Source organism: Oreochromis niloticus, linkage group LG7 (genome assembly GCF_001858045.2).
Source record: "Oreochromis niloticus isolate F11D_XX linkage group LG7, O_niloticus_UMD_NMBU, whole genome shotgun sequence".
Taxonomy (NCBI): domain Eukaryota; kingdom Metazoa; phylum Chordata; class Actinopteri; order Cichliformes; family Cichlidae; genus Oreochromis; species Oreochromis niloticus.
This window is the reverse complement of record NC_031972.2, coordinates 1948389-1964654: the sequence shown is the minus strand read 5'-3', so window position 1 is coordinate 1964654 and position 16266 is coordinate 1948389. Positions and strand designations below refer to the sequence as shown.

The 16266-nt window shown below is 42.1% G+C and overlaps 2 protein-coding genes across 4 annotated transcripts; one reads left to right on the top strand and one right to left on the bottom strand.

Annotated features, from left to right (window-relative positions):
- Nucleotides 1–220: 220 nt before the first annotated feature.
- On the bottom strand, nt 221–2307 carry si:ch211-218c6.8 (apoptosis facilitator Bcl-2-like protein 14). Of its 3 annotated transcripts, none has more exons than XM_025908590.1 (7): nt 1609–2307; nt 1296–1452; nt 1111–1182; nt 966–1028; nt 812–870; nt 469–741; nt 221–365 (listed from the first exon to the last, which is right to left on the bottom strand). In XM_025908590.1, the coding sequence occupies exons 4-7, from the start codon at nt 991–993 to the stop codon at nt 342–344; spliced, it is 384 nt and encodes a 127-aa protein (XP_025764375.1). In that variant the 5' UTR covers nt 994–1028; nt 1111–1182; nt 1296–1452; nt 1609–2307; the 3' UTR covers nt 221–341. The 3 variants fall into 3 exon arrangements, with proteins under 3 accessions (XP_025764375.1, XP_013121599.1, XP_005470270.1); XM_013266145.3 differs by having other exon boundaries at nt 2026–2307; XM_005470213.4 differs by having other exon boundaries at nt 1296–1449; nt 2026–2307.
- Nucleotides 2308–2548: 241 nt separating this feature from the next.
- Nucleotides 2549–5392, top strand: snx20 (sorting nexin 20). Its single transcript, XM_003458299.5, has 3 exons — nt 2549–2857; nt 3181–3323; nt 4579–5392. Exons 1-3 carry the CDS (start codon nt 2803–2805, stop codon nt 5218–5220), a joined length of 840 nt encoding a protein of 279 aa, XP_003458347.2. The 5' UTR covers nt 2549–2802; the 3' UTR covers nt 5221–5392.
- The last annotated feature ends 10874 nt before the right edge of the window (nt 5393–16266 follow it).

The following is a 16266-nucleotide window of genomic DNA, read 5'->3' as shown; positions in this document are numbered from 1 at the left end:
CTGTTTGGTGTCTGTAGCTGATTGAAAGTTTGCATTGTTAGGGGCGTGGCCTCTTTGACTGACAGGTGGATGGTGACACAGGCGGCTGTAGCTGCTTGGCTGAGCTGGACCTCTGCACTGCGTTTGTGCTGTTGGAGCCTTTTGGAGTATTTGTAATGACATCATGTGACCAATAACATGGCTGCTGCAAGGTCACTGACCGTGACACTCAGTCAGCATGTGTGTTTTTCAAAAGTTTATTTTAAAAAAATTCTACTTTTACAAAACAAATATGTGTCAAATATTTGAACTTTCAGAGCGTGGTGACCTCCGCCTGGAGGTTCCTCTGAGGTTCGTGTGGCTCAGTCGATGCTGAACGCTTCAGCCTGGACAGAGACAACATACCCAGAAATCGTTTTAATTTCACAGAAATCGCTTCAACATCAGTGAAAGTTAACGATTCACATTCTAACACATCTTCATGCTCACCCAGCCTCCGTGCTGCTCCACCCAAGCCGAGTGGTTCTCCCGGATGTACCGCTCTCCAAAGCTCAGCACCCTCCTCTGGTGGACCAGACTCGTGGCTGACAGCCTGCTGGTCACTTCGAAGGCCAGAGCGATCGTCTGCCTCTGAATCTGAACCTCAGAGGGCACTGCCCGCTCCGCTGGGTGGACCAGGCTCTGCACGCTGGAGGTAAGCTTCTTGAACATGTCGTAGTCCAGGTCTCTGAGCTGCTGCTGGAGGTCCAGGTTCTGTTTGATCTGACAGAAACACACCGGTGTTCAGTACTGAGGCGCCGACCTGCCGCAGCCATCTACGCGTCTGATTCACCTTCCTGTCGATGTCATCTCCCTCCGCTCTGATCAGCTCCACCAGCCTCTGGACGATGTCTGCGGCACAGACGCCTCGTTAGAACGGGCTGAGTAAAAGGACTCCGACATCCTCACCTTTACACAAGCGTCCTGCTGCCGCTTTGGACACTCACCATCCATGTGCGCTGAGGTACTGAGCATCCTGTTGTGCACCTCATCACAGGTGGAAGACTCACCTGAGAAACAAATTGAGCAGTCGGCGAGATGAGTCTGAGCCTCGACAGGGACAGGACGTCAGAGAAACACCTGTTCACTCACCTTCTCCATCAAGCACGACCTCCAGAGACTTCTGGAAACTTGCACAGGTAGTTGGACCCTGAGGAAAGATAACTGACCAGAGAGCACACAGGTGAGCACATCAGCAGACCCACAGAGACTCTTTCCCGTGTTGGCGAGCAGAGGAAGGAGGAAGCACCAGCTACATGCTCACAGTTCAAACCAACCTGGGACATTTCCTTTCACACGGCAGGCAGCAATTGTCCTCGCTGCCGTCTCAGGTGACCCCTGCTTTGACCTCTTGCTGCAGTACTTTTCCAGCAGCTGGAACACCTCGCTGGTTGCCGCGGCATCTTTAGCTCAGCGGCTCATCATTTTCAGCTGCTGAGTGTCATACAGAGCAGAAATCAGAGCTTACAGGAATATTTGAACGTCTGTATTTAAAATGAAATGAAGAAGCAGAGACCTCCACCACGCTCGCTCTGTGCAGGATTCACAAATAAAGGCACAGGATGAGTCAGTGGGATAATAAGGACTTACAGAAAAGTGGACATCAGTGTCTGAACCTGTTTGGTGGAAGTGGGCATGCTGAGCACGCCATCATCTGCCTGCTGTCAAAACCAATGCATGTTCTACTGCATTTTACTGTATTCTACTGAACTTCCTCTCCTGAATGCTGTACCGGCTCAAACACAATAACCAGTTATCTGGTTTATGGGGCAGTTACTTTTGCACACAGGCAGGTAGGTTTGATCACTTTGTTCCCTTGATGAATAAATCATCCTTTAAATAGTACACTTTGAGTTTACTCTGGTGATGATGAAATCAGGCGCAATGCGACCTGCTTCCTTTTACAATCACTGTGTTTCCATCACCTCTCCACGCGTGTCCTCCCACGCGGTTATTAAGAGCGAGGAATAACGGCTCGGGCTGCCGTGATGTTGGCATCTGACTCACCGTGTCCAGGACACCTGCGGAGAAGCAAGAGCGAACCTGTCGGATCAGCTGATCCTGGAGTTGCGACGCCAGCGAGAACAGTTTTACTTTCACTTTGAGGGAGAAACAGCTGATCAGCTTCACAGCGCAGAACCGAGTCTGCGCAGGTGCTTCCTCTACTGCGCCCTACTGCCGCATCCCACCCCCCGAGCCAAGCTCAGAGGGGTCGTCTGAGTGTCGGGGTTCCTCGCTAACACTGTGAAGCATGTTAAGGTAAATCTAATAAAGGCTAGTCAGTGGTGTCTGCCTGTGACGTCTGACCTGCCTGTGCACCTGCAGATAGACATTAAAGCTTAAAGAGCTTTCAGAGCTCCCCCTAGAGGAGCAGAGAGGAGCTGCATGCGAAACACTCTGCTTTCAGCTAGCTAACTCCACCCGCCTGCTGCTCTGCAGCCATAAAACAAGCACCTCTCTCACACACCGTTTACGACACACTGGTCTTTCATTTCACTTCCTCTTCAGCCTGTTTGCTGAAGTCGACTTCCTCCTGCCTGCACTCGTCTGTCAGCACGCAAACGTGCAGCACTTTCTTCTGTGTTAGCGACACTCGGCAGGCCCGCTCGGGCCTTTGTAACCCCTCACTCACCTGCAGGAGCCACACTGGCAGCTTTGATCTTTACAGGAGAAAAAAAATCCAAAAGACATGAAGCAGAGCCAGAAAACACAGCTACCCATCACTGAGTGAACATCGGGAGGATAAGCAAGCTTCTCTGGCCTCAGATCAGCAGTTTGGACCCGATGGCAGCTCAGCAGGGAGCCGAAGAGCTGACTGAGGCGGACACGATGACTCCAGGTTCTGTCGTCTTTCACCTTCTTAATCTTCCTCTTCTTCTTTCTTCTGTCTGAACTCAGACATGAAACTTTTAGGTCCAGGCTCACTCACATTTCAGACCTCCACCCGAGTAAACACTGATGCTGAGCTTTAATCTGTCAGATATTTATGTGTTTGCAGCCAGTGATTCACGTCAGAAACAGTGAAAAGAGGAGCTGATAGGGAGGTGGGTTTCAAAGAGGCTGGCAGCTGCTAAAGCAGCACGCAGAGTCAAAGAGGCCACGCCTTTCCACAGGTGTGCCGGTCCAGCAGTGGGCGCTGACTCCCTGTGTTTGCTGTTTCAGAGGACTCGCCTGGCTGTTCTAGTTTAACCACGAAGGAGCTGCAGCAGAACTGGAGGGCGGTGAAGCAGCGAGAGCGACCCGTCCGGCTGCTCTTTGAGATCCCCTCCACCCGCATCGTCGAGCACGTGCTACACAAATACGTGGTGAGACACCGAAACACACCCACCAGCCAAATCCCAACCTGACTCCAAACACTCTGCTCAGCAGCTTTTATACTCTTGGATCCCTGTGATGTCATAGAGGTGAAATACCTTCTGTTTTTGAGGGACAGCTAATCAGAAGAGCTTGTTTCAGACAGAGGATGAGGGGCAGAGTGGCTAACCTGTAAATGTTCACAGCTAACTTTCAGTGAAGGTGAGCCCGCAGGAAGTGAAAGTTTAACCTGAGGAGGAGGGGCTTATTTTCCGAAGGTGTGGCTGTTGGAGCAGGAAGCAGTAAAGGTGAACTCCGTTCATAAGAGGCACTGGCTGAGCAGTGAAATCTTTATGAAGACAAATTTGAGATAATAAGTAACCCAAAGACCAGCTTTAACATAACTGCCTGCACTCACCTGTCCACCTGCTGTGCAGTCCCAACAGTTTCCCTGCCTGCCACAATCAGGTGTGTTCATTTTAAACCTCAAACAGGTAAAACTCAGTCGGGAAGCTGTTCATTGATGAGAGCAGGTACCCGACGCCATGCGGTCACAGAGGCTAACGTGCACCATAATGAAGGAAATATTCAAACTTGCACATCACCAACTTCCTGCTTGTCTATGGTGGCCCAGAGGACCAAAACAAAGCATCATCATCAGGATGAAGCACATAGTTAGGGCTGGATCAGGTGACCCTGAATCCTCCCTTAGCTGCAATAGGTGTAGGCTGCTGGGGGATTCCCATGATGCACTGGGTGTTTCTTGTTCACTCACTATGTGTTAATAGACCTCTCTGCATTGAATCATACTTGTTATTAACCTCTGTCTCTCTTCCACAGCATGTCTTTATCCTGTCTTCCTTCTCGCTCCCCAACCAGTGGCAGCAGATGGCCCCGCCCCTCCCTGAGCCTGGTTCTGCCGGAGGTTTCTTCCTGTTAAAAGGGAGTTTTTCCTTCCCACTGTCGCCAAAGTGCTTGCTCATAGGGGGTCATATGATTGTTGGGGGTTTCTCTGTTTTCTTTACATGATTGTAGAGTTTTTATGTTACGGTATAAAGTACCTTGAGGTGACCAGTCTCGTGATTTGGTGTTGTATGAATGAACGTAATCGTCAGCATAACATAGAGAAAAGACTCCTGCGGTGGGTTCACCTGTGAGAGCGAACAGGAAGTCCAGCCTCTCCCTCTGACTAGCTGTTTGAGCTACAGCAGAGTTAACTTTAAACTTTAAAGGTCAAAGGTCACAGTTCTTTCTGTTTGTTTGCAGCTCTACCAGGTGGTGGTGATGCGTTCCGGCAGCTTCGATTCCCGCCGTGTTTCGGTGGAGCGTCGCTACAGCGACTTCTCCCGCTTCCACCACAAACTCCTGGAGGAGTTTGACGAGGAGCTGGAGGAGGTGCAGCTGCCCCGCAAGCTGCTCTCGGGGAACTTCTCCCCCGAGAGCATCGGGGAGCGGCGCCTGGCACTGCAGGACTACCTGGCGAAGCTGTACGCCACGCGCTGCGTCAGACACTCCCCTTGCTTCTCGGCTTTCTTCACGGAGCAGGAGCAGCGGCGGGCGCATGGCCTGCTCCGGGCGGGGCAGTTCCGGCCAGCCGCGGAGCTGCTGCAGACCGTGCTGGACATCCAGGAGAAGCTGCTGCCATGGCAGAAGCCCACCCTCCTCGTACCCGCCCTCGCCGCCCTCACCGTCTGCTACCGGGACCTGGACGAACCAGAGCAGGCGTTCTCCGCCGCTCAGAGAGCGCTGCCTCCGGTGAGGCGCTATGGACTGACACGCTACAGAGCGCCGCTGCTGGAACTGCTGGTGGACCTAGGGTACCAGTTGGGCCGGCCGGTGGCTCAGCTGCAGGATGAGCTGACCGCTCTGAGAGACGCCGAGCGGGGGAGGCGTCCTCCCACTCCCTGAAGGAGGTAGTGATCCAGGAGTTCCTCTGAGGGTGGAGCAGCCAGCCCTCTGTCCACACCTGGATTAGCACCCCTGCACAGCCCCTGCCAGCTGTTGGGGGGTAACAGTTCACAGTGGGTCACAGTACCCAGAGTACTGCAGTACTGTCCTGCAATAAAGTATTTAAAAGTAATTTTGGTCCTGGGTCTGATTCATGATGTTTGATGATTAGTAAATAACGGCTGACTCTACCATGGAAATCTGACCACGCAGTACTGAAGCCAGGTCACTGGTCATCCTGTGTTAGCTCTGGGTGGGGGTCAGCACCTGCTGCTCCAGGATCAGATCTCAGATCTGCTTTCAGTTGCTGATCTTTGGAACAAGCTGCTGCTGACCTGAGATCAGTTACGACTGTGTGTACATTCAAAAACAGAACAAAGACCTTTTTGTTCACACAGGTGTTTTGTGTTTTATTATATTTGGTTGTTTTCACTCAGTTCAGTTGGAACCATCTGTGTACTGCAGACGATACAACAGGTTAAATAAGCAGATTCAAGCTCGCTGTATCTCACATGTTAATGAGCCAAAGTGCAAACTGTTTAGGTCTCACTACTGTCACTTAGCTTGCTTATGCTGCCTCTTTAGCTAACATCATCAGAGATTATGAGCTAATTTGAGATTTGGATTATCTGTTTATCATCCATAAGAGACCCGTCTTACTGTAAACATCATTTTTGCACACATGCATATTTAAATGAGTATGTAAACAGATCCTGGGGCGGTAGCTTTTATTGATGTGTTTGTGAACACAGAGCAAAAACCAACAGGTGAGTGGGGGTGTGGCCAAAGTCAGCACTGTAATTATAATGCTAGGTTAGCTTCTGTTTGAGTACATTTGTTAATGACAACAGGGAACTGTCCATGTTCTCGTGTTCTCTCCGGCTTCCTCCCAAACACATGAATAATAATACATTTGATTTAAAGTCACCTCACTCAGAAACACGAATATAACATCGGTAAGGACAGAGGAGTCATGTGACAGGTGGAAGGAAGTGTGCTCTGAGAGGCTGGAAAGTGGAGAGTGATGTACGGAGGACCTGAGAGGGCGAAGATGTGTTCAGAGAAGAACAGCGGAGACTTAAATGTGGAGAAGGTGGAGAAGCTTGAACTTGAACAATGTTTAACCGCAGCTGGTGGAGTTGGTGGAGCATGGGTGTGACAGACTGACGGAGGAGTTCTGGTGTTGACGGGAGCAGCAGAGCTGAGGATGAAGGTGCTGCTTGAACCTGACAGGAGACCCAGAAACATTTATGCTCTCAAAAACATGCTGTGGAATAAAACTCATGATATAGAAAGTAATTAACTGAGTGTAGTCTTTGGTTTTCTCCTTTCATTTCTTACCTTCTTATCTTTATCTTTTACTTTAAAAATGATTGAAGTTGTTTAAAAGAGGACAAACACCAATATGATCCCTAAGTTGTTTGTTATGGTTTACATTCCCAGTGCTTTTACCTTGTAACGGTTTTAAAAGGTGTAAGTGGTAATTGGACCTGTTACAGTATATTTACAGAAAACCACACAGACAAAAATAAACTTTTTCTGTTCGAGGTGAACATCACGTGTCTTTGTTCTACAATCATTAGATTTCATTTCCAAGATGTAATTCCAAATAACTCCAACTTTATACAGACGGATGATGTGCACATGTCATTAATGACATTAGTTGGATTGACACAAATAAAATTCCTCACAGATCATACCTGATTCCAAGTTATAGTATCCTATGAGATATAGCAGAACTTGATGTAAATATGTAAAAATTGTGTATGTTTCTGTTCTGTGTCTTGTGTAATGTTTGTATGTATATGTGTCTTTCTTGCTGCTGTTACACCCAAATTTCCCCTTGTGGGACAATTAAAGGATTATTCTATTCTATTCTATTCTATTTTAACTCAATCATGTGATTTGGTAACAGTCAGTGATGTCAGAGTGATGTCAGCAGAGGACTGGAGAAGCGTGATTTGTTTACTGGTAAGTTGCCTTTCCTTCTATCTAAATATCTAATTCTTCTGTTTTTTCATCCCGTTTCATAAAACAGCCCATAGATCAGAAATCTTAATCATTCAAAGATAGTGACGGCTTTTTTTCTTCGTGTCTTTGGAAATCAGCGTTTCCAACAAGCAGAAGAAGAGCCGACCCTGTCAGCTGCGTTTAAGTGCATATTCTCTTCTCAGATTTTGGTTTTAACTCATGCTGTAGATCCTACACATAGTTTGTGCTCCATGCAGTGGAAATGCAGATGTGAGGTGTTGCTCACAGTGAAGCACCCTTTGGTCCGCTCCAGAGCCAACAAGCTGAACATCCTATAGAAGAACCAAGAGCAGTTTCTCTTCTTGATGCACTGATATTTCACACATGATAATAAACCCAGTGATGTTCACATTTCATTGGAATAACTTCCAGGTGTGGACATTTGTTCCTGTGGATCATCCTCGGTGCTGTTTCTGCAGTCACTGCACTCTGCATGATCATTTTGCTCCTGCTTCCTTACAAGAACTACTTTTAATGAATTCATCCACAAACCTTTGAGCAGTGTTCAGTAAACTTGTTGTTGTTCAGTGTCAAACACGTAGTTTCCATCCTTACACTGGGGTGATGGACGATGGTAGCTGTGCAAATCTTCTTAACTAGAAAGTGCATTTTCTGAAGAAACTGCAGTGTGAATGCTTGAATCTGAATGTATGCACTGAAATGAATTAATTGCTGAATTTTAAGTTAAAAATGTTGAATGAGATGAAAAATACAGAAATTTGCACCTGAAAACAAAAGTGCTGAACCGCTAAAAGCTGACAACCACAGAGAAGAAGTTGGAAAATAGCTGAAAATGTTTTAATTGTAAATTAGGAAAACGTAAGTAATGAGAAAAGAAATTTTAGAGTCAGAAAACATCTGAATAAATATTAAAAGTTCATATTCTTTGAATCACTGAATGACTAAAATGTGATCCCTCCACTTGGATCCACACAGTTTTAAAGGTTTACATCTCTGAGCTTTGAAAGACATGCTGTTGGAAAGAGAACAACGATGGCGTCGTTTTGAGGGTAAAATGATGGCTGTAGAGCAAACACTGTGGACACAGCAGCAGTTGAAAGAGAAGTGTTTAAGATGAATCTTGGCAGCGTGTGAGCCTGGTTGCTATAGTGACTGCACCCAATGGCTCAGTACACACGCACACAGACATGCACCTCACTTTTGCTGCTTAAAATGAACAGAAAAGTCAGCCCCAAACAAATCGCTCCCAAATGAAAAGTACACCTCGTATTGACAAAATTCTTTCACCGTGAGCGACAGCAATGTCTAGTCTACTGAATTCTAAGTTTTCATGCCTGTGGAGTTTATTATATGGACGTGGTAACAGTGGAAAGACACCATGCTCTTCTGATTTTCAAAAGAACTTTCTGAGCCATTTTAACATTGGAGTCTATGGAGGAGTTGGAGGGAGGAGGCTGTGCTTTGGTGACATTTATGAAAGAACCATAACACCTAGTACGATAGTAAACACATTGGATGAAAGAGGACAGCGATGGCTACATTTTGAGGGTAAAATCATACCTGTAGAGCAAACGCCGCGGACACAGCAGCAGTTTTAAAAAAGATTTTAAGATTAATTTTTTTGCTCCTCTGACTCTAGCAGTTGAGCTGTCTCACTCTAGCCCCAACATTCCGTCCCATACACACCCATTATAAACTCTGAAACGGCTGAAAAAACATCATGAAACTTAAACTGGAACTGAAGAAAAAGTATAATAGATATTGGAAAGACAAATACAAGTTGAATAGTTGAATGTCTTGTCTTCGTTTTAAAGTTTGAATGGTGGCTCTATGTCAACGTATGTGGAAGTAGATACAGTTTGAAAATGAGTAAGTTGAATGAGGATTTGAAGGGTCTCCCCATTGAAATACATGGGAAATTTTTGTTGAAAAAAGTTGAATAAAATTAAAAATATAAATGTTATAAATGAGAAAAATACAAGCAGTCATGTCCAAAAGAAGAGGAATCTAACGGTGTTTGAATGGTTTTTCTAAGTTGAACGGTTTTGAAAGAGATAGACGGCGAAAAACGTACGGAAGATGATATAAGTTGTAAGAAAAAAAACTAGAAAGTGCATTTTCTGAAGAAACTGCAGTGTGAATGCTTGAATCTGAATGTATGCGCTGAAATGAATTAATTGCTGAATTTTAAGTTAAAAATGTTGAATGAGATGAAAAATACAGAAATTTGCACCTGAAAACCAAAGTGCTGAAATGCTAAAAGCTGACAACCACACAGAAGAAGTTGGAAAGTAGCTGAAAATGTTTAATTGTAAATTAGAAAAACATAAGAAATGAGAAAAAAACATTTAGAGTCAGAAAACATCTGAATGAATATTAAAAGTTCATATTCTTTGAATCACTGAATGACTAAAATGTGATCCCTCCACTTGGATCCACACAGTTTAAAAAGTTTACATCTCTGAGCTTTGAAAGACACGGTGTTGCAAAGAGAACAACGATGGCGACGTTTTGAGGGTAAAATGATGGCTGTAGAGCAAACACTGTGGACACAGCAGCAGTTGAAAGTGTTTAAGATGAATCTTGGCAGAGTGAGAGACAGAGCTCGTTAGGCAGGCAGGTGTGAACCTGGTTGCTATAGTGACTGCACCCAATGGCTCCATACAAACACACACACACAGACATGCACCTCACTTTTGCTGCTTAAAATGAACAGAAAAGTCAGGTCGAAATAAATCGCTCCCAAATGAAAAGTACAGGTCCTATTGACGAAATTCTTTCACCGTGAGCGGCAACAATGTCCAGTCTACCTAATTCTCAGTTTTCATGCCTGTGGAGTTTATTATATGGACGTGGTGACAGTGTAAAAACACCATGCTCTTCTGATTTTCAAACGAACCTTCTGAGCCATTTTAACATTAGAGTCTATGGAGGAGTTGGAGGGAGGAGGCTGTGCTTTGGTGACATTTATGAAAGAACCATAACACCTAGGACAATAGTAAACACATTGGGTGAAAGCGGACAGCGATGGCTACGTTTTGAGGGCAAAATCAGACCTGTAGAGCAAACGCCGTGGACACAGCAGCAGTTTTAAAAAAGATTTTAGGATTAATTTTTTTGCTCCTCTCACTCTAGCAGTTGAGCTGTCTCACTCTAGCCCCAACATTCTGTCCCATACACACCCATTATAAACTCTGAAACGGGTGAAAAAACATCATGAAACTTAAACTGGAACTAAAGAAAAAGTATAATAGATATTGAAAAGATAAATACAAGTTGAATAGTTGAATGTCTTGTCTTCGTTTTAAGGTTTGAATGGTGGATCTACGTCAATGTATGTGGAAGTAGTAGGAGTTTAAAAATGAGTAAGGTGAATGATGATTTGAAGGGTCTCCCCATTGAAATACATGGGAAATTTTTGTTGAAAAAAGTTGAATAAAATTAAAAATATAAATGTTAAAAATGAGAAAAATAGAAGCAGTCGTGTCCAAAAGAAGAGGAATTTAACGGTGTTTGAATGGTTTTTCTAAGTTGAACGGTTTTGAAGTAGTAGGACTACAAAAAACGTACGGAATAGATAATAATAATAAAAAACTAGAAAGTGCATTTTCTGAAGAAACTGCAGTGTGAATGCTTGAATCTGAATGTATTCACTGAAATAAATTAATTGCTGAATTCTGACTTAAAAATTTTGAATGAGATGAAAAATAGAGAAATTTTCGCCTGAAAATAAAAGTGCTGAACTGCTAAAAGCTAAAATCCACAGAGAAGAAGTTGGAAAAGAGCTGAAAATGTTTTAAATGTAAATTAGAAAAACCTAAGTAATGAGAAAAGAAAATTTAGAGTCAGAAAACATCTGAATGAATATTAAAAGTTCATATTCTTTGAATCACTGAATGACTGAAATGTGTGATCCCTCCACTTGGATCCACACAGTTTAAAAAGTTTACATCTCTGAGCTTTGAAAGACACAGTGTTGGAAAGAGAAGAACGATGGCGACGTTTTGAGGGTAAAATGATGGCTGTAGGGCAAACACTGTGGACACAACAGCAGTTGAAAGGGAAGTGTTTAAAATGAATCTTGGCACAGTGAGAGAGAGAGCTTGTTAAGCAGGCAGGTGTGAGCCTGGTTGCTATAGTGACTGCACCCAATGGCCCCATACACACGCAGACATGCACCTCACTTTTGCTGCTTAAAATGAACAGAAAAGTCAGGCCGAAACAAATCGCTCCCAAATGAAAAGTATAGGTCGTATTGACAAAATTCTTTCACCGTGAGCGGCAGCAATGTCTAGTCTACCTAATTCTCAGTTTTCATGCCTGTGGAGTTTATTATATGGACGTGGTGACAGTGTAAAAACACCATGCTCTTCTGATTTTCAAATGAACCTTCTGAGCCATTTTAACATTAGAGTCTATGGAGGAGTTGGAGGGAGGAGGCTGTGCTTTGGTGACATTTATGAAAGAACCATAACACCTAGTACAATAGTAAACACATTGGATGAAAGAGGACAGCGATGGCTACGTTTTGAGGGTAAAATCATACCTGTAGACCAAACACCGTGGACAAAGCAGCAGTTTTAAAAAAGATTTTTAAGATTAATTTTTTTGCTCCTCTCACTCTAGCAGTTCAGCTGTCTCACTCTAGCCCCAACATTCCGTCCCATACACACCCATTATAAACTCTGAAACGGCTGAAAAAACATCATGAAACTTAAACTGGAACTGAAGAAAAAGTATAACAGATATTGAAAAGATAAATACAAGTTGAATAGTTGAATGTCTTGTCTTTGTTTTAAAGTTTGAATGGTGGCTCTATGTCAACGTATGTTGAAGTAGATACAGTTTGAAAATGAGTAAGTTGAATGAGGATTTGAAGGGTCTCCCCATTGAAATACATGGGAAATTTTGTTGAAAAAAGTTGAATAAAATTAAAATTATAAATGTTATAAATGAGAAAAATAGAAGCAGTCATGTCCAAAAGAAGAGGAATCTAACGGTGTTTGAATGGTTTTTCTAAGTTGAACGGTTTTGAAGGAGATAGAGTACAAAAAACGTACGGAATATATAAAAATAATAAAATAGAAGAACTAGAAAGTGCATTTTCTGAAGAAACTGCAGTGTGAATGCTTGATTCTGAATGTATGCACTGAAATGAATTAATTGCTGAATTTAAGTTAAAAATTTTGAATGAGATGAAAAAAAACTGAATTTTTAAACTGAAAACAAAAGTGCTGAACTGGGAAAAGCTGACGTTCGCGCAGAAGAAGTTGGAAAATAGCTGAAAATGTTTTAAATGTAAAATAGAAAAACCTAAGTAATGAGAAAACAAAATTTAGAGTCAGAAAACATCTGAATGAATATTAAAAGTTCATATTCTTTGAATCACTGAATGACTGAAATGTGTGATCCCTCCACTTGTATCCACACAGTTTAAAAAGTTTATATTTCTGAGCTTTGAAAGACATGCTGTTGGAAAGAGAACATCGATGGCGACGTTTTGAGGGTAAAATGATGGCTATAGGGCAAACACTGTGGACACAGCAGCAGTTGAAAGAGAAGTGTTTAAAATGAATCTTGGCACAGTGAGAGAGAGAGCTCGTTAAGGAGGCAGGTGTGAGCCTGGTTGCTATAGTGACTGCACCCAATGGCTCCATACACACGCACAGACATGCACCTCACTTTTGCTGCTTAAAATGAACAGAAAAGTCAGGCCGAAACAAATCGCTCCCAAATGAAAAGTACAGGTCCTATTGACAAAATTCTTTCACCGTGAGCGACAGCAATGTCCAGTCTACCTAATTCTCAGTTTTCATGCTTGTGGAGTTTATTATATGGACGTGGTGACAGTGTAAAAACAGCCTGTACTTCTGGTTTTCAAACGAACCTTCTGAGCCATTTTAACATTAGAGTCTATGGAGGAGTTGGAGGGAGGAGGCTGTGCTTTGGTGACATTTATGAAAGAACCATAACACCTAGTACAATAGTAAACACATTGGATGAAAGAGGACAGCGATGGCTACGTTTTGAGGGTAAAATCAGACCTGTAGACCAAACGCTGCGGACACAGCAGCAGTTTTAAAAAATATTTTAAGATTAATTTTTTCACTCCTCTCACTCTAGCAGTTGAGCTGTCTCACTCTAGCCCCAACATTCCGTCCCATACACACCCATTATAAACTCTGAAACGGCTGAAAAATCATCATGAAACTTAAACTGGAACTGAAGAAAAAGTATAATAGATATTGAAAAGATAAATACAAGTTGAATAGTTGAATGTCTTGTCTTCGTTTTAAAGTTTGAATGGTGGCTCTATGTCAACCTATGTTGAAGTAGATACAGTTTGAAAATGAGTAAGTTGAATGAGGATTTGAAGGGTCTCCCCATTGAAATACATGGGAAATTTTTGTTGAAAAAAGTTGAATAATTTTAAAAATATAAATGTTATAAATGAGAAAAATACAAGCACACTTGTCCAAAAGAAGAGGAATCTAATGGTGTTTGAATGGTTTTTCTAAGTTGAACGGTTTTGAAGGAGATAGATGCACAAAAATGTACGGAATATATAATAATAATAATAATAATAAAGATTACAACAACTATACTGTGAATGCTTTTACAAGCATTCACACTAATAAAGATTAGAAGAACAATACTGTGAATGCTTTTACAAGCATTCACACTAATAATAAAGATTAGAAGAACAATACTGTGAATGCTTTTACAAGCATTCACACTAATAAAGATTAGAAGAACAATACTGTGAATGCTTTTACAAGCATTCACACTAATAATAAAGATTAGAAGAACAATACTGTGAATGCTTTTACAAGCATTCACACTAATAAAGATTACAACAACAATACTGTGAATGCTTTTACAAGCATTCACACTAACTAGAAAGTGCATTTACTGAAGAAACTGCAGTGTGAATGCTTGAATCTGAATGTATGCACTGAAATGAATTAATTGCTGAATTTTAAGTTAAAAATGTTGAATGAGATGAAAAATACAGAGTTTAACCTGAAAACAAAAGTGCTGAACTGCTAAAAGCTGACAACCAAAGAGAAGAAGTTGGAAAACATCTGAAAAGTTTTAAAATTAAAATTAGAAAAACCTAAGAAATGAGAAAAGAAAATTTAGAGTCAGAAAACATCTGAGTGAATATTAAAAGTTCATATTGTTTGAATCACTGAATGACTCCAGTTGGATCCACACAGTTTTAAAGGTTTACATCTCTGAGCTTTGAAAGACACGCTGTTGGAAAGAGAAGAACAATGGCGACGTTTTGAGGGGAAATGATGGCTGTAGAGCAAACACATTGGACACAGCAGCAGTTGAACTATAAGTGTTTAAGATGATTCTTGGCACAGTGAGAGAGAGCTCGTTAGGCAGGCAGGTGTGAGCCTGGTTGCTATAGTGACTGCACCCAATGGCTCCATACACACGCACACAGACATGCACCTCACTTTTGCTGCTTAAAATGAACAGAAAAGTCAGGCCGAAACAAATCGCTCCCAAATGAAAAGTACATTTCGTATTGACAAAATTCTTTCACCGTGAGCGCCAGCAATGTCCAGTCTACCTAATTCTCAGTTTTCATGCCTGTGGAGTTTATTATATGGACGTGGTGACAGTGTAAAGACACCATGCTCTTCTGATTTTCAAACGAACCTTTTGAGCCATTTTAACATTAGAGTCTATGGAAGAGTTGGAGGGAGGAGGCTGTGCTTTGGTGACATTTATGAAAGAACCATAACACCTAGTACAATAGTAAACACATTGGATGAAAGAGGACAGCGATGGCTACGTTTTGAGGGTAAAATCATACCTGTAGAGCAAACGCCGCGGACACAGCAGCAGTTTTAAAAAAGATTTTAAGATTAATTTTTTTGCTCCTCTCACTCTAGCAGTTGAGCTGTCTCACTCTAGCCCCAACATTCTGTCCCATACACACCCATTATAAACTCTGAAACGGCTGAAAAAACATCATGAAACTTAAACTGGAACTGAAGAAAAAGTATAATAGATATTGAAAAGATAAATACAAGTTCAATAGTTGAATGTCTTGTCTTCGTTTTAAAGTTTGAATGGTGGCTCTATGTCAACATATGTGGAAGTAGTAGGAGTTTAAAAATGAGTAAGTTGAATGAGGATTTGAAGGGTCTCCCCATTGAAATACATGGGAAATTTTTGTTGAAAAATGTTGAATAAAATTAAAAATATAAATGTTAAAAATGAGAAAAATAGAAGCAGTCATGTCCTAAAGAAGAGGAATCTAACGGTGTTTGAATGGTTTTTCTAAGTTGAACGGTTTTGAAGGAGTAGGACTTCAAAAAACGTACGGAAGATGATATAAAAAAAATAATAATAAAGATTACAACAACAATACTGTGAATGCTTTTACAAGCATTCACACTAATAATAAAGATTAGAAGAACAATACTCTGAATGCTTTTACAAGCATTCACACTAAATAGAATAATAAAGATTAGAAGAACAATACTGTGAATGCTTTTACAAGCATTCACACTAATAATAAAGATTAGAAGAACAATACTGTGAATGCTTTTACAAGCATTCACACTAATTAAGTTAGTTGTTTTAGTTACACATAAAACTCCTAACGGGTATTCCTCCTTTCTAAGATCCAGGTCCTTCAAAAGACAACAGAATTCAGTTCTCTGATTGGCTGAACGATAGTTGTGAATATAACAGCAAACTCTGGGGGAGTGTCAGTGGGAACTTGAGGGAGGAGTCACTGTTGTTAGCTTTAAGCAGAAGATGGAGAAAAGGGATTTATTTAAGGTTGGTCCAATCAGAATTCATCAATCACTAATGCTTTCATTGTTTTCATCCCAGTCCCTTCATCTTTTAATAAAGAGTACAACTCACTAATGATTCCTAGATAGTAATAATGATGTCCTTGTCATGTCCTTGGCATGCAGCTTTGGACATGGGCCACTCTATTTGCTTCCAACATCTGAACTACATTTAACCTGTCTGTTACTTTTT